This window comes from Anopheles ziemanni, chromosome 2 (assembly GCF_943734765.1).
Source record: "Anopheles ziemanni chromosome 2, idAnoZiCoDA_A2_x.2, whole genome shotgun sequence".
Classification (NCBI taxonomy): Eukaryota; Metazoa; Arthropoda; class Insecta; order Diptera; family Culicidae; genus Anopheles; species Anopheles ziemanni.
In genome coordinates, this window is record NC_080705.1 from 45,078,106 (window position 1) to 45,098,518 (window position 20,413).

The 20,413-nt window shown below is 43.8% G+C and overlaps 2 protein-coding genes across 2 annotated transcripts; both read right to left on the reverse strand.

Moving 5' to 3' along the window:
* Window positions 1–992: 992 nt before the first annotated feature.
* On the reverse strand, window positions 993–10,628 carry LOC131293651 (nucleolar protein dao-5). The gene is made up of 6 exons (XM_058321726.1): window positions 10,524–10,628; window positions 8,952–9,155; window positions 8,666–8,806; window positions 4,959–5,021; window positions 1,114–4,922; window positions 993–1,017 (listed from the first exon to the last, which is right to left on the reverse strand). The coding sequence occupies exons 1-6, from the start codon at window positions 10,626–10,628 to the stop codon at window positions 993–995; spliced, it is 4,347 nt and encodes a 1,448-aa protein (XP_058177709.1).
* Window positions 10,629–12,766: 2,138 nt separating this feature from the next.
* LOC131282577 (thyroid adenoma-associated protein homolog) lies at window positions 12,767–20,145 on the reverse strand. Its single transcript, XM_058312082.1, has 11 exons — window positions 19,934–20,145; window positions 19,799–19,866; window positions 19,371–19,726; window positions 16,280–19,292; window positions 16,080–16,204; window positions 15,860–16,013; window positions 14,823–15,196; window positions 13,999–14,742; window positions 13,704–13,888; window positions 13,441–13,610; window positions 12,767–13,091 (listed from the first exon to the last, which is right to left on the reverse strand). Exons 1-11 carry the CDS (start codon window positions 20,043–20,045, stop codon window positions 12,840–12,842), a joined length of 5,553 nt encoding a protein of 1,850 aa, XP_058168065.1. The 5' UTR covers window positions 20,046–20,145; the 3' UTR covers window positions 12,767–12,839.
* Between the last annotated feature and the right edge of the window lie 268 nt (window positions 20,146–20,413).

The window sequence follows — 20,413 nt, forward strand, 5'->3', positions numbered from 1 at the left end:
AACATCAATTAAGGGGCACACTTTGAGGCGTACGACACTTTGCTGAACTGATCTTTAAAGGGTTTCTTTATTACCTTTATTTAACGATATATATCTTTGCAACGATACAAATACAACACAAGTGTTTAGAAGAGAACGAGCGATGGCATTTGCCTGGTTGTGTGATGGACGAAGAATGGTTCGGTTGGTGTATGGGGTGATCAGATCGAGACATCGATCCAAAGTTTAACGATCCCACACTTTACGCACGCGAGGATCACATTTTTCAAAGGGAGGTTATTTTCATCTACTTCGCTTTAGTTCGACTTTTGTTTGCGTTTCCTTTGCAACCACATTATTCATCATCTTTAATATTCTAAACTTTCCAGGTCCAAGACATTCGAGAAACTAACTAGGAAAGAAAATTCCACCGAGTGGGATGGCTAGTTTGCTTTTCAGGGCTTACCTCAGCTATTATTTTATCCTATTAACTATAATCGTACTTGCAACATTGCCAATCTGCTTCGAGACAACGTTTTGCCTGTGCTTGGTTTGTCACGGAGTACACCGTTTGCTTGTGGTGAGGATACGTGAGTACAAATATTTTACCGAGGGCATTTGGCTTGAGACGACGCTTCCATTTCTGCTTGTTCGTTATATACGTTTTTATAAGAGTAACTGTAATTGCAAAATACTAAATTTTATTTCTTTTAATTTTGTGGCTTTTGTGTACGCTGTCCACTACATGCTAGTTAGTTGAAAGATGTTGCCTCTTATTGCCCGAGTAGCACGCATATAGGAAATGTCTATGTATGGCATTGTGTTTATTGTTAGAATCGTTTTGTTAAATGATGCAATGACTTTGAAAGCAAGCACTGTGTAGCTTAGTAAATACTGTTTTCTTTTCTTTTTTGCTCATACGTCAGCTCCGAACAGTATTGAAGAGCTTCTCGGCAAGCGGAGCTTACCTTCCCTTGGTCAGTTTAATTAGCAGCGAAAGTTTATACACACTCTTATAGGTCGTTAACGGATGCAAATCTAAGAAATATAAAAAGAAGAACAGCAAAAAGAGAGGGATGAAATACTGCAGGACGCTCGCTGCTCGCCGCTCGGAGGGGTAATTAGTCCACCTACCCAACGCTATCTGGATCTATCCTGCCGATCGGATGGTGATCGGTTTGGCGATCGTTCCCGGATACTGGCGTGCTGGAGGGTGCCGCCGCTGTAGACGACGAGGACGATGATCGGAGCAGTGGTCGACAGTCATCGGCCAGTTCGGCGGATAAGGTCCCCATATCGTCGCGCTCCAAACCGCTGAGGGTAGTGCTCGTGCTAGCAGCGGTGCGCTCATGCTCGTGGCATTCGCACTGGCAATCTTCCGGATTGACGTAGTTGTACGGCTGCCCGTCAGGCCCCGTATCCTGCCGATCGAGGGATGCGGCCGACATTTCAGAGGTGGAATCGAGGCGCATATGGTGCGACTGCGGCTGCGGTTGCTTCTGCGGGATTGCTGTAATACGTTTCGGTGCTTTTCGCATCTCGGGTATGGCCTCGACATCGATCCACTTATGTCCGGGCGGAGTGGCCAACACCGAAGATGTGGACGCTTTTCGCGGTGGCAGTGGTGGCGGTGTAGGTGTATCATCCTGTCCTATTGCGCGGTTTTTGGAAGCGGTCGTAATCAAAGTCGAGGTCGTAGTCGTGGATGTCGAGCGGTACTGTCTGCCCATGCGTGAACTTGTACCGGTGTTAGAATTGGCACCGCCGGACGCAGAACTACTTCCACTCGCTGTCGTCGTAGTCATCGTGATTGCCCCAAGCGAAGAGCGGTGCTCGAACATTCGTACCCCTGTTCCAGAGCCAGTGCTGTGTTCCAGAGCCGGCTTCTTGGACGGTAGGCTAATGCGGAGCTTTTCCCCACCAGCACCCGGTGTGGTCCGATCGGGAAGCTGTGAAGAAGAAGTCCGCTCACCGACACTACCTCGCGAGGTGTAACCGCCACGGGTAACCGCTGATTGTTGATTGGCTGACCGATCGCAGTATTTCTCGAGCGCACCCGGATGGATCGGCGTCGTTGAACGGGGTCGTTCCAGCGGATAAGTTTTCATGTCGATTTGTGAGCGCTCCTTCACTGGGACGAGCTTCACGCCCATCGGTTTTTCCTCCGGCAACGTAGTCGGTATGTAGGGTAGCTCGTCATCGAACGACTCCTGAAACACGAGTCCAGCACTCTCGTGGTCCTCGATAGCCAGCATGTTTGGCCGCATCGCGTGTCGATCTGCGGCAGCTCTTGTTGCTGCTGCCGCCGCCGCCGTCGTCGTCGTTGAGGCGGAATCCACTTCCGAGTCCTTTTCGCTCTCCGACGACAAGCCGCAGTCGTCCTCGACGGGCGTAACGGACGAGGGTCGATCGATCGACGATGATTTATGCTCATGATGATGCTTGTGATGCTTCGGGCGATGGTTTTGGTAATGGTGCTGATGCTGTTGGTACTGGTGGTGGTGATGTTTAACGTCACTACTGGCACATTCGGCCGGACTACTACTACGTGAGCCTAGAGCGGCAGCAGCAGTGCCGGTGGTAGCGGTGTCGCTATGCTGTTGCTGCTGCTGCTGTTGCTGCTGCTGCTGCTGTTGCTGTTGCTGTTGTTGTTTTTGCTGTTGCTGTTGTTGTCGTTGCTGATACTGCTTTTGGTGCTCATGAAGCTCCTTGATCAACATCGCTCCTTGCGCCATCATGACCTGTTGAGGTGAAGATGATGATGTTGTTACACTATCAGCGGTCACTAGGTCGCTTGGATGGTCACTACAATTACCAGCAAATGGTTTCCTCTTTGCCACGTCACCACCACAACCACCAGCCAGCTTTTGGTGCTGGGAACTCTCGGAACTCGAGCTTTTCCGGTGCTGATCTTTGGTGTAATCTTTCAACGGGGTGCTGAATATTTGTTCATCATTACTACCGGACCCGACGCGCGTTTGAAACACGCTCTGCTGCTTTTGCCGCAAGATACTGCTTCCCGGAGATACTTGGTGCAGTTCCGCCGTCGTGGTAGTAGTAGCCTTTTTCCCAGTACGCTTGCTGGCTGTCGCGGTTGGAGGTGGTGGTGGAGGCGGAGGTGGAGGCGGCGCAGATGGCCTCGGAGCTCCCGGATGCTCATCGGGGCAACCGGAAGAAGATTCGATTTCATTGTACAGCAGAGATACTGGCCTTCGGTTGTTGGGGGCACTCTTGGAGGTCTGGGACTTCCCGACCATTACCATCCCGACCTCCTCGTCGCGGTCCTCACTGACCTGCTTTTCGATGCGCTGCGACAGCTCGCCTATCACGTTCTCCCAGTTGTGACTGTTGGCTTCCTTGTCTTCCACTGGCGATTTCAGTGGTATAATGATGCTGCCGTCGGGATTGTCAATCCGATAGCATTTGAGCGGTGGCATCGGTTTCGGACGGTCGTGTATCGTGACCGTCATATTGGCAATGCGTTGTTGTTTAGGAGCGCTGCTGTTGCTGTTCTTGATGTACTTTTGCTGATGGCTACTTTGTCCGGTTGGGGTGGCCGAAGCAGATACTGACATTGGTGCTGTCGGTGCTGAACCAGATTCCGAGTCTGGGTGGGTCGATGAGGAAACTCCTATTGCACTCCGGAAAGAACCCAACCTCCGTTCTTCCGGGGGCGTGTGCAAGGGAATGTGTATGCTTTGCCCATCGAGCGGTGCATCGTAGTACCGTAGCCCGGTGGTGCCAGGTGATCGTGCCGCCCCTATATTGCTTGTTGTGTATTGATCCCCACCACCACCACCACCAATACCATCCGCAGCCGAACCCATTGGGGAAGGTGACTTCGATTTTGGGTCCCGTTTCGATTTGAACATCTTCAGCACGAGCTTCTGCTTCGAGGGTGTCGAGTTGGCTGAAATGCTGTGATGGTCAATCTGCTGCCCGCCCGCACCCGAATCGTTTGAAGTGGTCGAGGTCCGCTTCTTCCGCGACTGATGCTGCTGCTGGTGCTGCTGAAGGTTAGTGGGTTTGTCAAAGTGTATTCCACAGTCAATTCTAGATCTAAAAAGCGAAAAGAATGAATTCATTCGCGAAAAACTTACATTTGCGGGCGATCCAGAGCGTGTGATGCTCGAGGTACGTGTGCGCTGGGGGTCGTTGGCCCCGAGGAGCTCCTGGCCACCGTTCTCCTTCGAAAGTTCCACGATGCGCTCGTTGTCTGCAATGCCGTTGTCCGTGTAGCAGTGGTCCGGTTTGAGCTTGATCCGGATGTACTCAGTGCCACTCGGCATCACACCAACGATCGAGTTCTTCAAATCCCGCGGCGGAATGTTACGTTTGTTGCCGACGCTGCGGCTAGTTTGACTTACTTTAAGCTGCTGTATATCGAGGTTAGTGGCCGTGCCGGTCCCACAGTCAGACTTACGCCGCATATGGCCACCACCGTTGTTGGGATCTTCTTGTTGGATGAGTCCCTCTTTGTTTCCCCCGCCTCCAGGAGGTGGCTGCCGAGGAATGTTCGGCGATAGTACACGGCAGCCGCCTGCCACTGATGGCTGCAATTGCACCCCTTCTGCTAGGACCGCCTCCGTGGGGTCCTTCTTGCGGGATAGTATCACTTGCTCGAGCATCTTCTCGGTTGAAGGCTCCAGGCTACCACCAACGATGCTGCCTTCGGGGTAGGAGAGCAGTGGCTTCACTCCGCAGAAGGAAGTCTCGAGTAGCATCTTGTGGGGCGAGGGTGAGCGAGAAATTCCTGACATGGCTGATGTGGCCGATAGTTTGCTATTGGCTGATCCCTGACTACCGACACTGGAGAGCCGGCTCGTTCGGCCAGAGATCGATAGGAACGCTACTACCTCGGAACTCGCCGAATCTTTGCGATTGTGCAGTTGTTGCTGGTGGTGCTGCTGTTGCTGTACTTGCTGCTGCTGATGCTGCTGCTGCTGATGATGATGGTGCTGCTGGTTTATGGCTGTCACTTGATCATCTAGCTTCCAGATGATCGGAGAGTACCGTTGCGAGGGTGATGACCCGTACATGATCTATGGTAGAACAATAACAGTACATTAGCGATACCAAATTTTATTCCAGACTTATGCGATATTTCCTGGAAAAACTATTTTTTTCCATAAAAACATAATAGCTCGATTTAACAGCTTTTGCGATTCCTACTAATTGATAAACATTGATATTAAAATTAGATTAATTAATTTTTAGTTAAGCGAGTCAGTTACGGCTTGGCCGCTGGGTAGTTAGGTATGTCAGCAAGTATTTTAGTCGTTAACACTTGAAATAGATCAACATTCTTTAACAACTTTATCTATTAACCCTTTGTTTTCATGTATTTATTACTTTTGTATTTTGTAATCGATCAAGACAACTATCACAGTACTTTAAAAAATCTATTCTATTTTGACATTATTGAAAATGCTTAAACGTAACCACCGACACACACGTCGTACAACAGGATAGATGGAAACAGGAAAAACAATTACAACAAAATTTGCTATGCAAAATCAGTTCAAAAAGTAAATGAGTCCTCGGGACAAATCCCAGCATATCTTTTGAAACCACTCCGCCACTATTTTTTTAACAGCTTCAAACGTTTTCCAATTTCATTGATAAATGGATTCGAAGGATTTCGGTATGAAACTGAGTGTAAGTGTACATATTTTGGTCGTTATCTTAAATTCATTCATTAACTCAGATGTGATGGAGTGGAAGGTCATTCATTCTTGGCTAAGGAGCTTCGTGCTGTTTAAGCAAGTTATCAATCCTTCCGTACATTTTCTTTAAATTTTTATCAAATTTTTGCACAAAATTTAGCAAAACTCCGTAATATAACAATATGCATTGATATTACCACTTTTCTCGATGAGGACAAGCGATTTTTGTATGAAGATAAACTGCCCATACTCGCATATCAGTCCCATTTGACTTTTCATCACTTTTGAGTTAGCCCCATGACTAATGTTCATTTTCAATATATTTTCCAAAAAAAATCTCAAAGTGGCCATTTAGTGCATGCTAATGTGAAAAAAATACCCAATTGACTGCGTCCCATATTGAAAGTACCCGCATAACAGTCCCATATATGATTACTTTGCTTAAATTAAAGAAAAGTCCTAGTTATTGAAACTTCAACAATTTTGTAATATAAAGCAATTAAAATAATCAACAAATGGTTGTAATTCAAGTGGTTTTAACGAATTATACACTGTTAAATTGCAAATATCCGTATGGAATGAAATCCCGAACATCGACGTTTTGACGAGCAAGGTAAACAAAGTATGCTATAAGATGGGACTGATATGCGAGTACTTTTGCTTTCGCCTTCGAAAGTACCCGCATATCGTGTCCCATCTAGTTTATTTTTACCATTTTAATATTAAAAACGTGTATTTTATATAAAATGTCATTCTCAGCGAAATGTTTATGTTACAATACAATAGTTGTGATTAACCAATCATGTATTTTGTATCACTAATAACAGCAAAACAATTTCTAATGTAAAAATGTTCAATCGTTATTTTCTCAAAATGGTGATTTTGCAAATGGGACTCATATGCGAGTATGGGCAGTAAACCGCGTTTGCATATCTCTCCCACAAACCATGACGTGAGGTATGTTGAAACCGTGGAATTTTTCATCGATATCTGGATTTTTCTTGGAACAGAACGACCATAACCTGTCACCTTGAACATCTTGAAAATGCTACAGGATAAATAAATTTCATTTGAAGAGACACAAACTCTTCTAGCGTGCCGTGAAGATGCTGCGATAGCTTGGCTTTCCAGCTCTTGTTACGGTACGATTAGATAAAGTTACGAGGCCGTTTTATGACCGTTTCACGTGCATATCTATCTTTTTGACATTGATCAAGTGCGTTTCTTGACAGCCATAAACATCCCGGTTGACAGAAATTGACATTGTTGCTGGTACTATGTAGTTCCAGCAAGAGTCCCAGCAATCTGCCATGGAAAAACTTGCTGGTACTACATGACAGCTGCAAAAAATTTGAATTTTTGTCAACCGGGATACGTTCAAAGCTTACGCGAGTGTCACTGATTTTATATAAACATTCCGTTTGATTCCCAGGTTTTAAAATTCTTCACATTAGCGTATGGGTGCTCTCTTTCTGTAACGGTGTCAAATAGCCATGGGCCATATTCTAACCAACATAGCTTCACTCATGTCTCGGACTCTCCTGTTTAACACTAGAATACATTGCTTTTAATCTTACTGGAATGCTTTTTCGCGGTCTTTTTAACACGTCTAACTCTAAGATTTGTGTAATCTGTAAATGGCTACTTTTAGTATTTTTTTTTTCTTTTTTTTCTTGTTTTTGGCGTAACGACCTCTTGGTCATGCCTGCCCGTTAAGGGCTTACGAGACTTGTTTTCCCTGTTGTACGTGAATAGTCAGTCCTCTCGTACAGGGGAGGGTCCGGTCTCGGATGGGATTCGAATCCACGCCGTCATGCTCTTGTAGTATACATGTTTTCTATTTTCTGGAGTTTTTCCTTTTTGATGCATTTCTTCACCATTCTGCTAGCACGGTGTAAAGCAAAAAAGATCGAATCGAACCGTATTTGAATGCTTTTCAACTATTATGTTCTCAAAACTTAAAATATAAAATTAATTTAGTCAATTTAAAAAAAAGTGTGTTCTAGAAAGTTAATAAATTAAGCCACCTATAAAAACTTAATTTGTTTATGTTAACAAACAACGCCACAAATTGATCTTGAAGGTGTGGATTTTTGAATTTCTATACGTTGTTACCGTCCAGTGCTCGTTGTTCCGCTATTCCGTACGTGAGCTTTCCAGCGAACTCTTTTTTCTGAGTTTATTTAATACTTTTTGAAAAAACTAAAAACTGAAAAAACTCAATTTCGCTGGGAAGCTATAGCTACAGCTTTTAGCTATACACCAGCTGGTGGATGATGACGAGGTGCATCAAAACACAAAAAATGCCAAAAGATAGTCTTCTTCTTCTTCTTTCGATATGCGAGTCGGGGTATATCCTCCTACGCTAAGTCGAACAATTTGTTCCCTTACTCGTAATCAGAGGCGTACCGACTCTGGCCGAACTCCTATGAAGGGGCTCGTCCTTTAGGACCGGCTATAATAGCCATATGTCCACCCGCCGTCCACGGGAGGGATAATTCCTTCCGTTAATCAGGACACAAAAACTCGTGGTCCGTTTGATTGACTCAAACAGGACGAGATGTGCGGCAGCTAGGATTTGTCTGACTTGAGCTCCAGCTCGGCGTCACCACGTAAGATAACCTTACTTTTCCGCTAACTATTTCAGGAACCCCGTGCACTGCTAACGATTCGCTCTGATGCACTACCGAACTGGAACTGCAAAAGATAGTCAACAAATATACTAAAAAGTAGTCGTTTACAGATTTTAAAAATCTTCTAAAATAGCTAAGTTTGAGCGTGTTGAAAAGAGCGGTAAAAATGACCGCTCAAAACACGCATTTCCAGAGGTTGTCAACTTAGTTCTCAGAACTGGTCGAAAAGTAAAAATCTGAACTTGAAGATGTAGCTTTGGATTTAAAAAAAAGTCTTGTTGTTTTTGAATAAATATTCAGCCGTGTTCGAGATATTAAAATCGAAAACTGCGTTACGGTTAAAATAACCGCTATTTGGATTCTAGTGCTGACTATTAGCTGACTAACCTGTGTATTCGGTTTCTCTTTCTCTCGGTTGCCTTTTTCAGGCTCCATGAATTGAAGCTCCTCAGTTGAATTCCGCAGATCCAGAGTGTCCTCCTCCCGAAAGCCTAAGACTCCGGCATCCTGTAGTGTTCCCGTGCCGACCTGCATGGGATCCAACCACCAGGTGCATTTGAATGAAACGGATAAAAAAAAAAACACACATACACACAAGACGAAACAGTTTCAATTTGCTGGAAGTCTGTCGATCGATGAGATGATTGCACCGCATGTGGGACAGTAATGTTACCTGGTCAAACACATTTTCGGGGCTGCTATCCCGGCTGTCGTGATGGGACGAGTGCGAGGAGGCTCGGCTGATATCGATACGTGGCGTTGCCGGCGTCAGTGCTGTGGGTCCATCGGAGGTTTTTGTTGGCGAGCCACGGTTCGAGTCAATGGACGACTTTTCCTGCGACCAGCGGTGTAAGCTGTGATTGGTTTGATGCTCCATCTGTACCGAAAAAGAAGATCACCAGGATTGTGTAAACTCCACATTTCTTAGTCATCATTTCAAGATTAAAATATTGCGTATTGAATGGAACGTTTAAGCTAATCAGGTGATACTATTTCTTGATAATTGTGAAACAAATCGGATCCCAAGCCTGTATCAAAAGGAAGCTCTTGAAAAAGTATCAAGTAGGGGAAATGCCTCTTCTTCTTGGCGTAACGACCATCTTTGGTCATGCCTGCCCGTTAAGGGCTTATAGACTTTTTTACCTCGCGAGGAAATGCCTCATAAACCCCGAAACATGTAACAAACATTCAGTAAAGGGTTGGTACAGCTGAAATTTAAATGTTGCGATAACATCAGTTTAAAGCAAGACTTAACACTCTCAAGAATAATACACGAAGGATTTGCTACTGCTGTAGCTTAGTCAAAAATGTCTTCCATTAGTCTACAGAACAGAAACCAATAGAATATTTCGGCATGTGTGGAATTGCACAGCGAGTGGCAACCGGTTGATGGAAAACCTGTGATTATGGAGCGCACCGAAACTACTTCCGGTGCGTAAACACCGATGTGAAAAGTCAGCATGCCGGGAAATACATAAGTGTTATAAATAGAGAGCGCCCCGGAGAACATTCAACGTGGAGAACAAAAGTATAGCTAAAGGAACAATACGGTGAGCGAGAGCAAGGGAAAATCAGAGCAAAAGAAGAAGTAGGAGATAATAGTACCTACGAGAGAAAGCAGAACGAAACCAGCTCGCCAGGGGCAGAAAAGCAGCAATCAGGACATCACGACATCGGGATCCGATTGTGAATGAAAACCCGCTGGGAATTTTTTATGCCAAAAATCATGTAGAATCAAAATACTTCCTTAGTTAAATCAGGATCAACTTAAGGCAATAACCAGCAGATTTTTTGTGTTTATTCGAATTACCTGAATGTCCGACTTGTTAGATGTATGTTCTTCAAAGAAGATGGAAAATAAAACTAAATGCTCTATGCCCATATGAATTTTACTGGAAACCACCTTGTTTGACTTCACTAGCAAGTGCAATATAGTGTCAGTAAGGTTAGAGAACTTGGGGATGCAACGGTAACTTCCATATCTTGTTGCACAAACTCGCCAAGTGTTTCAAATTAAACATTAGCATGCCAGCATTACGTCGAGAGAGTTTGAAATAACAATCGTTAATTGTTCACGAGAAAATTTCTCATTGAAGCTGGCGATAAGGCAACAAAAAAGCTCTTCGTACAAATGACTCAAGCCATGACGTAACAAGCCACATGCGGGCGCGAATCCTTGCATAAGGGTTTCTCCTCCGTTTGTGTGGTCAGGGAATTAGGATTGCTATCCTAATAAGCTACAAACCTTTTCTTTCTCTTCAGCTGTAGTGTCTTCCATTGAAGCGATAGGTGCGGGGCCAAGGCGTTTTTGCTTGCGTGACGATGGAGAAGATGATGCCGCTACGTTCATTTCGCATCGAATCCACGCTCGATATAAGTTTGATAGGAATTAAGGATTGGGAGAGAAGGGACTGAAAAGATAGAAAAGAAATGGAAATTCTTGGTGGGTATATACATATGAATGGTATCCGTATGTGTATGTGTGTGTGTGTGTGAGAGAGAGAGAGAGAGAGAGAGAGAGAGAGAGAGAGAGAGAAAGAGAGAGAGAGCGGAAAGCGAAAGAGAGAAGGAAAGCGGAGGGCAATTCCTAACGCAAGTATTCAATAAAGCAAGAGTGTTACACAAAAAATTGCGGCTCGTGGCTGCACGAACACGTGAACCTTTCAGTTTCCGGTGAAAATCGGGACACCGGAATCCACCACAATCTCCGCTTCGGTGGTTGCACTCTTCTATGGGTTGCACACTGCTGTTTCTAACACGGTCATCACGAAATATCCGACGACGACGACGACGATGATGATGAGGATGTTAATGATGGTGGTATGATGCAACGGTTCGGCTCATATTGATCCATTCATCAAATTTCTATAGCTATCGCTGATAGCTAGAACCGCAGATATTTTTTGCACCAAGGCCGCAGCGAGCAAGGTTTAACTAATCAGTAATTTGCGATTTGCCATCGTCGCCGTTCTGCAGAGACGGGCTGATAATGTGAACCAAAATCGCACATCCCTAGCCATGATCGTTTTACACGTTCTGCTTTGAGCAACCAGTTTCGGTAATTTAGATTCGCCAACAATTGCTGCTAGATGCACTAGGAATCTCTTATACACTCTTGCACAAGGTTTACAAATTTCACAAACTACTCTTCCTCCTCCTCAACATGCCCGCCAGGGTTGAACACTTCTACTTCTGTATCGGAAATGGGAAGGGTATACTATAGTTATTAATTTAGCACCGTGTGTTTCATAATTGTGTGTGTGTTTGTGTGTGTATATGTACGTATGTTCCGAACACTTCCGATTGACTCTCATGCATATAAACCTCTGCAGAAACGTGCATCGAGAAAAAGCTCATTGGAACAGATGAATTCATAGAATATCATTGAGGCACTTTCTTCTAATAATTCAGTGACTGCTCGTTTCAGGACTAACCGATGGCTTATGAGGTTGCTGCGGGCACTGTCGAGTGCCGAATCCAGACTGACTGGCGGGCTGACTCTGGATCATGTGGTATACGGGAACATCGATTTGCTTCACCACGTTAGCTTATAACGGAGGTCGCGACATTTCATAAGCGCTTTCAGCAGGCGGAACATTTCAAATACAAGATTTGGTCCTAGTGTAGCCTTTTAATTTCACTTGAAAGAGACGTGCAACAACAGCCCACTGCGGAAGTGTGCCACGGAGATCGATTCTGTTCTTTTGCTCCGGGACTATTTTTTCACTTCAAACACGCTTGGCCGTGCCTGGTTCAGGCAAGGCATTAAAATTTTCACAGACAGAGTAGCGCGTAAACAACACAGGAAGGGCACCTCTGCACTCTAGATGGTGGTTTTGGGACATTGCAATTTAATAAGGCGCATGTCGTCCCCACTGTTACCTCCATCAATGACCCCCAGGTCTAAGCAGTCACTATATCCGTGTGACCTGTGCTTTTGTCCAGGCAATCGTTCCTGGTACTGCTGCTAGCTTCCATGTCGTTCGACTGCGACTATATGTCTCGACCCGATTCGCTATCGATTCACCGCAAACAGGCGAAATTGGTCTGTCATGTCGTGTGCTACTGCAAAGGCCTCAAAAAAGAAAACGGTACGACACGACAGAGGGGGCTCGACAGGCCGACCGTTTGTGAGGCTTGCGGATGGCGCATGAGCACAACATTCGGCACAGCACCAACACGGGACTGTTGGGAGAATGACGGACTTCGTTCTAACGCGAAACCTTCAAATTGGAACGAAAACCTAATCACTTGTGCGCCTTCTCTTCTTGCATGATTACATGATCGGTTTAAACGTAACGGTTGCTGGTGTTCATGTTGGTTCTTAACCGTGCAAGCAGCTACTTGGGATGGATAAATATGTTAAAATTTCGTTTGTACTTGCAGAATCCACATAAACAGAAGTGCAGGAAATCAATCCTTCCATATTTGAAAAAAAAAAATTATAGACGAAGATAGTAGAAACACAATAAATTGATATATGCTACATTGAAATCTGATTTATTTTTTACATATCCTTTCATTTTTTACTATATGTCAGAGTTGTTGTACATCGGCTTTCTTATATGTTTTTATTTAACAGAACAACACCTATCATCTTCGATGGTGTTGCAACCGCGGATAAAAGCATCGCGCGAATACAGTACGGCTGTTTTAGATGTTTGTCTACGTGTTTCTGTATTTTTTCCACGTTACTGTTGATGTCATATCCTTCGAAAGTTGCAATCAAATGTTGAATCTCTGCTATGCAGTACGCGCGAAGCAACTCGAACTCACCGTATATGTTAACTTCATTTTTGTCAAATACTTTGATCTGCAATTGTATAACATCCAAAGTAATATTTTACTATTTTTATTACAATTAAAGTAGTGTATCTAATTCCAGTTATTAGTAGAATGTCAAACCAATAATTCATTTACAATCATTTTGTTTGTAAGTATTTCAATTGATTCTACTGCCAAAGATGACACAAAACTTGGGGGATGTATGCAACAATTTATAATAGAAAAGCATCATCAAATTGGTATATTGTTCTAAACGCAGAAAAATTATATACTCTTACGACGATCTATTTTCTATTTGGTGTAATAACCAAAGATAGTTTGACATTCTATAAATGTATGAAACTTTAACTATAAGCAATATCAGACAATGTACTTACGTCCGTTATTTCGTCAATATTTACAGATTCATCCTTTCTATCTTGCTCCTTCATAACCAGCACAATAATGACGACAGCTATCACTTGGTTTACAGTTATCTTGTGTGCAACCATCGTTTTGGTAAGTAATCGTAAATATACGCTTTGTGCATATGTTGCTACAAGTGGTTCTGGAAGGACAAGAAAATGAGAAAAAAGTGAGCTGGTTAGGTACAGCAATTGAGATAATTAATGCACTTTTTTGTACATAGTTATATACTTACTCTGTTTAGTTTTTTCGATCGCTTGATACAAATGAGTCACAACCAGTGATGCTTTTGAGCGAACTGTGCAGTCATCATCATTGAGCAAATCCAATAGAGCATAACTAAAACTTATGTATTGGTTGGCAGATTTTCCATCGAAGACGCGCCGTCCAACAATATGCAAACATTCAACAGCTGTCAACCTGAAAAAGGGATGGACATTAAAAATAGACAAGTCGTAAGTACGAGCATCCAAACAAGTATAAAGCATATGCCTATTCAAATTAGACGAATCCGCTTTAATTCAGCATACCTGATGGGGTGTGATTGGTGGGCAGCCGCAAGGGTTGGTAAAAAGTCAATATTCATCGTAAACTCGCTAGAACCTTTCGTTTCGTTCTGTAAAAGACGCTTTAGACACCGAAACATGGCACCGCGCAGCTGGTGTGGTTGGCTGTTGGCTGTTTTGAAGATTGTCTGTATTGCTTCCCGGCCACTCTTTCCGTTCACCAGCGCGTTATTCACAGCTACGGTACTGTAACTAAGTACCAGATACGCTTTAACTCGAATCGTGTATGGTTGTTGTGCTGGCGATGTATGATCGTCATCACAATTTATCAGACGATGTAAGCAACTATGAAACACCTGCGAACGAAGCAACTCTGTTTTCAGCCAACGTAACCGGTCAGGCTTAAGCTCGCAAATATTGCGAAAGTAGAACACCTCCACAGGGGTGATATCGTAGTCTTCGTAGTGCTTTCCAATGTAATCAACATCCAGCACTAACAGTGCCATATTTAGCATGGCTTCTACGTACTCCATAGATTGTCGGCTCTCGCCATGTGGTTCAATGCGCAACAGAAAACACTCTGTACTTCTGCCGGCGGTGTCATCATCACTGTACAAATACATAAACGTTTTCATCAGAACTATCTTCTGCTGCACTAACGGATCACCGTGATACTTCCGATGCTGGGCAAGATTCAATAGATAGTCTACAATATTGCTCAGATCATCGATGAATTGGTCGTCCTCACTAATTATGATGTGCTGGCAACTGTTGAGGTAAGCGTTGAGGATAGAAAAATAGCGATTAAAACTTGTGTAAGCTGAAAAGAATCTACAACGCAAACGTACCGTGCCAGGATTTCTAGTAAAATATCCAAAACAGTGCAGTAAATCGTAAAGTTGGGCTTCACTTCGAATAGGTAATTTGAAATCGCCGTGTATAGTTCTATCCAGTTGTTCAACTGCCCGCTAGATGTGGCTGCCACCACCAGGCCAGTATTTTTAGTTTTGACGAGGTAAAGTATCTGCAGCAGTGCCCCGTGTATTGAGTTAGGGTTGATGTTGCGATTGTTAGACCGGTTTAAGCTTTCCAGCAGCAGGCAAATTCTATCAAATACCAGATCCGGGGATACGATGATAGAGATGATTTTGGCTGCAAGATACCGTGTCTGTAGTTCGGCGCACCCGGAACAAATGGAAACTAGAGGTACGAACCGCGACAGCTGTAAAATTGTAGGTAAAAAGAGCAATAGAAAATGAAAGTTAGTCTTTTAAGAAGAACAATGGCTTCTTATGTATTCAGACAACCCATGATACCTTCTTCTTGGCGTAACGACCTCTTGGTCATGCCTGCCCGTTAAGGGCTTACGAGACTTGTTTCCCTGTTGTACGTGGATAGTCAGTCCTCTCGTACAGGGGAGGGTCCGGTCTCGGTTGAGATTCGAACCCACGCTGTCGAGGTGGTGAGCCTCGGCGCTCATGGGCCGATTTTCTAACCGGCGCTACCGCTCGGCTGTCGCGGACCCCATGATATATTAGGCTTAGATAACGGAGAAGTTTGTAATTGTAAAATCTCTCTTGTCATTGTCACGACAAAGTCTTGATGATATTTGTTCTACACAGCTCATAATTATGAGATTCAGGGCCTAGGTTGAATTTTCTAGTTTTGACGGCGTGAGTACGAATTCAGCAAATGATTTAGTTTGTACAATATTTACTAGAGAAGTGAGTGTAAGAAAAATATTTAAAAATAATCTTAGCTAGGTTATGGATAAAATCTACTGGAAGCAAGGTAATAAGATAATAATAATAGTCCTGATTCTTGATGTGCGAAGATTATCTATAACTTCTAATTTTAATAGTTTAACTAATGCTTAGCGTATTACCTTTAAATTTGATTCACTGCCTTCTAGCGCTGATGGATACAATCGGCTGAGCAACAACAGGAGTGGATGTAGTTTTTTACTTCGGCTTCCTTGTATGATGATTTTACTGGCTTTCTCTAGTTCCAGTACAAAATAATCGTAAAGAAGAGGATATCTAAAAAAAGAGTAAAAATTGTGTAAGAGTATGATCCACACTCTTTCGACCACCGTATGCATATACCTCAAAAAGAATATTCTTCCCGTCATTTTATTACGAATGTTAAGATTTTCAGTATCTCTGGAACGATGCACTCCAAATACGCGTACCATTAGCGCAGAGAACAATAGTGTAGCCGAATTTCTTTCCTGTAAAAAATGCAAAAAATAAAGGAGAAATGTAACGGAACAACCGATTAGACATTGCACGTTGTATCTACTTACCGACCAAGACTCTGCCTCATAACCGTCGATAGCTCCCATAATGCCTTCGGAGATAAATTCACCAACCGTTTCGCCCAGATCGGTTGATCGAAACAAGGAACGTAGTATGTTAAGCGAATGAGTCCTAGTTTGGCTGCTAGTATTGGTGGAACGACAGAGCTCGAGAAGTGCTCTCATGCAAAACTGAAGTCCCTTGGTGGAACTGACCTGGAGCTCGGAGGTTATAAGCGCTTGAATAATGAACGGTATTCCGGCACTACGCCTTGTAATGCACAACTTTTCGATTCTAATTTCACCACCACCAGGTTCCCCAGACGTTTGACCGTTGCCAGTGATGGCGTTTATGAGCTCCTTGATCCAACGCATCGGCAGCTGGTGTAGTTCGGCGTGGGGTGAGCCCCAGAGGCGAAGGCAAATCTTGGAAAATCCTATATAAGCTTGCTCAAACGCTCCTCTATGTGTCGTTTCGGAGAGTAACTCGATAAACTGGTTTCCAATGCCCAAAATCTGCTGGCAAGTTAGGAGACCCTCTCCATCGTCGGCAGCGGAACTGCTCGTTCCGTCTGTGATTGGTGATCGTGAAGCAATGTCACCCAATATCAATGAAATTTCTTTTATCGTACGCCATGAGCAGAGCAATATCATTTGCGGTGTCGTTTCGAGTTTGCTCGTATCGTCTACTGTGGCACTGATCACGTCAACCATCGTAGATTCATCACTTGGCATATCTTCTTCCTCGCTCATTTCGATATCTTCGGATTTATCTACGCCATCATCCAGAAACTCATCTAAAAATGTACCTTCCGGTGATGAGTTCTTCGTAACAACGGAAACTATCTTTGCTATGCTATCACATGTACCAATTAGGCGAGTGATGGATGTCTTCCAGCTCTCTTCTCGGGACAGTTCCTTGTAATCCAACTTACTAAGCAAATGACGGATGCAAATCAAAGCCCCAAACATAGGATTCTCGCGAGATGCGCGTAATAATGAATTACTAGCGAGACGAAAGCCATGCATAAGTATTTCCTCGCACCATAAGAAGCATCGGTAAGCTTTGATTTCCGAAACGATGGCATCGGCTGGTTCTCGCTCTAGCCTGGGCACCTCGATCGTCTTGTTAACGAAGCATAGATACTCCAGATAGTATGCGGCCGAAAGCGAATCGTTCGGTCGTGGGCTCACCATAAGGGCTCGTGTAACTTCATAGTTAAGCTCATTATTGAAACGTTCAATAAATTGTTGTGGACAGAAGGACAGCACTTTGAGTGAGTTGTGCTTGTTGGACTCATAACTATCGTTCAATGCGGTCAGTAGCATGCGAACTTGCTGTTCATTCCATATGCTGGTATGTTCGTCGTCATGAAATATATAGGTAGAAATTTGTAACAGCTGCAATAGAATTTGAAAAGAAATCACGCGCCGGCTATAATTTGCTCCTAAAAATTGACTATCCACACAGAACTCATGAAGACGCTTTACAAAACCGTAATAGTAATGACTCTTTCCATCGATGTCCGACTTCTTGATGATGCTAAGAAAACCTGACCGAAGTCTATTCAATGCACTCTTCATGCATGAGGTAATCTTATGTCGAAGAGAAGCCGCCTGTACATTGATGTTCGTCTCGAGAAAGAACAGGATGCACTCTAGATCTTGCTGGGTGAAAATTTCCGTACTCTTGTGACACTCCGTTATCAAATACAAGGCCGACATGCGCGTCGATTCATCGGCCGATATCATAGCCTGCCGGATGTCTGCATAGGAAAGCAGATTCTTCCACATACTCTCGGTAGATTGGACCGCGTCAAACAGACCACTCTTCCGGGCAATTCCCAGGGACGATAGAATCAATCCGAAACTTACACCAACTTTACTGTCAATCATGCGTATTGCTATTTCCGGGTTCGCACGAATAGCCTTTCTAATCAGGTCGTGTAGGGTATCTTTTATGTCGTTTCCATCACTGCCATCCGAGGCCGCAATTTCCGATTGACTTTCCGAAGCGCCCTGAACTACATTGACGCCACCATCGACAGGTTCGTCGGTGGTAACCGAATTCTCACGACCATTCATAATTTCCTTCAAAATGGGATGAATCCATCGGTTAAACCATTCCTGCTTGTTGTCTTCGTATGGATAGGACATCATAAGCGATTCGTAGCAATTGTTAATGTGCAAGTTCGTGTTTGCGTGATCATTGCAGGTCAGCGACCCCAGCAGAAACTCTGGCACGTCCGGGATGGCACGTAGTACTTCCTTCGCTTTCAGTATCGAAGATAATGCTCCAATTAGTACGCATTTGGTATTAATATTTATGGCTCCGTTGCGAATATAATCATAAATGATGCCGTTGAGCGTATCATCCAGTCGCGTTCCAAGTTGAATGGTGCATTTAAGCAAATCTCGCGATATATGCCGTATACTATCCACATAGTGATCCAAATGGGATAGCGAATAGCGTAGATTTATGGCTAAGATATCAATCAATTCTTTGCGCTCGGAGGTTTTATAGCCTTCGAGTTTCAGGCTAAGCAGACGTTTCGTCATTTGATAAAATCCTCGTGTAGTACCCAACACGATGCTGACTTCTACTGAATTTTCTTCGGAAATTTCTTTAAGAACTGTTGCCGCCTGATGTAGCACTTCGATGCCTTTCCAGTCGGGGCTGGTAAAGTGTTCGTTTTCTATCGAGCATATAATTCCATTCACCAGACACATCTGCTTTGCTGAGCTGTCCTCTGCAAAAACACGCTGGGCCAACCGCAGGAAACGCTGTTCAAGGTTGGCATTCATCGCTATCAGTATCCCGCAGTTGGTTTTAGTGTCCATCGGTATTTCAGGATTCTCTAGAAGATCCCAACAAATAAGTACCAACTTTTCGACATTTTTCTCACCCTCATAGGATGCTTTTAGCTGATCAGGGAACTGCTGAAAGCATGAAATCACTATCCTTATCGCAGAGTGTATGAACAAACATAGCTCACTCTTGTCCGATGGCGAAACATGCTCACTGAAAGGAGAAAAACAAGACATTAATATGTTGTTACACGGTTAGTAAACGTTCGTCTTGCAGAAGGCTGTCGCTTACTTCATGCGTTCTAAATAAACCATGACTGATTTGTTTAGAAATTGAAACAACTGTTGCAGACTAAGCCGCACAGCTTCGCAGCCTGGTTTGAAGTTTTCAAAGCAGCTACCAATACTGCATATCGTGGCATTGCGTTGCGCCGGGTCAGTCGATCCGATAGAGTCCTGTAGAATGCGTGCCTTGATGCTGGTGGCGATACTTGTTGCTACGATTTCTCGACTGGCAGTCAAATTGCTTAAAGTACGAGCTATAGTATTGCGTACGGCATGCTTAAGTGGGGCTTCCATGAACAAATTCGCTAATGTTTGCACATTACTCTTAAACGAATCCTCCAATCCGACCACGAAAGAAGAATACTGTAGAAGGAAAGACGATTAGTTAATATGAATGGTTTAACAAAACACATCTGAATGTGTTCCATCGTCTACCTCTTTAAGAACTTTAACTTGCTCCTCGATTGATGCTGACTTATTCAATTGGTTTAAATAAGCATTATCTGTGGAAGAAAACAAATGTGATTAGTTGGCCTGCGAACGTGTTATGGCCAATGTTCGTTTCATTACCTGCATTCAGAAACGTAGAAGGCACTTGGAAAAGATCCATTCTTATTTCAGAGTTCTTTTTAATATTTTCATTCGCCCGTACATTTGATATACGCAAGGAAAGTCCGTTCATTGTGATGGAAAACTTTAGACACTGATCTTGCACCACGATATGCCTTTTTTGCACTACGTTGAAAGTGGTTTCAACGATTCTTTCCGTTTAGTTTCTTTCCAGTTTTGGCAACAAAGGCATTGCCCTGTAGATATAACGCTGGAATGTTGAGCGTTCCGGCTCGTCGTGGCACCAACCGATTAAACAGAAACTTGTTTGGAACAGCGAAAGTTGTTGATTGTGTGCTGATTCGTTTTCCCTCGCCTCGAGGAAAATATGCAGTATTGGTCAATAAACGTGACACTATGACAGAACTAGTGTTGGCAGAATTGGGATTCGGAAGATTCAATAATTGGATCCTTACACGGATTCCAAACATTCGAATCCCA

Excerpts from the sequence above, each read along its gene's own strand:
- LOC131293651 (XM_058321726.1), bottom strand. The coding sequence starts at position 10,628 with ATGAACGTAGCGGCATCATCTTCTCCATCGTCACGCAAGCAAAAACGC. Across the intron at positions 9,156-10,523 it reads CAGCTGAAGAGAAAGAAAAG|ATGGAGCATCAAACCAATCA; the intron begins GTTTGTAGCTTA and ends TTTTCGGTACAG. Across the intron at positions 4,923-4,958 it reads TCTGGAAGCTAGATGATCAA|CAGCAGCAGCATCAGCAGCA; the intron begins GTGACAGCCATA and ends CATCATCATCAG.
- LOC131282577 (XM_058312082.1), bottom strand. The coding sequence starts at position 20,045 with ATGAACGGACTTTCCTTGCGTATATCAAATGTACGGGCGAATGAAAAT. Across the intron at positions 19,293-19,370 it reads GTTTATTTAGAACGCATGAA|TGAGCATGTTTCGCCATCGG; the intron begins GTAAGCGACAGC and ends TTCTCCTTTCAG. Across the intron at positions 13,889-13,998 it reads CACCAATCACACCCCATCAG|GTTGACAGCTGTTGAATGTT; the intron begins GTATGCTGAATT and ends TCCCTTTTTCAG.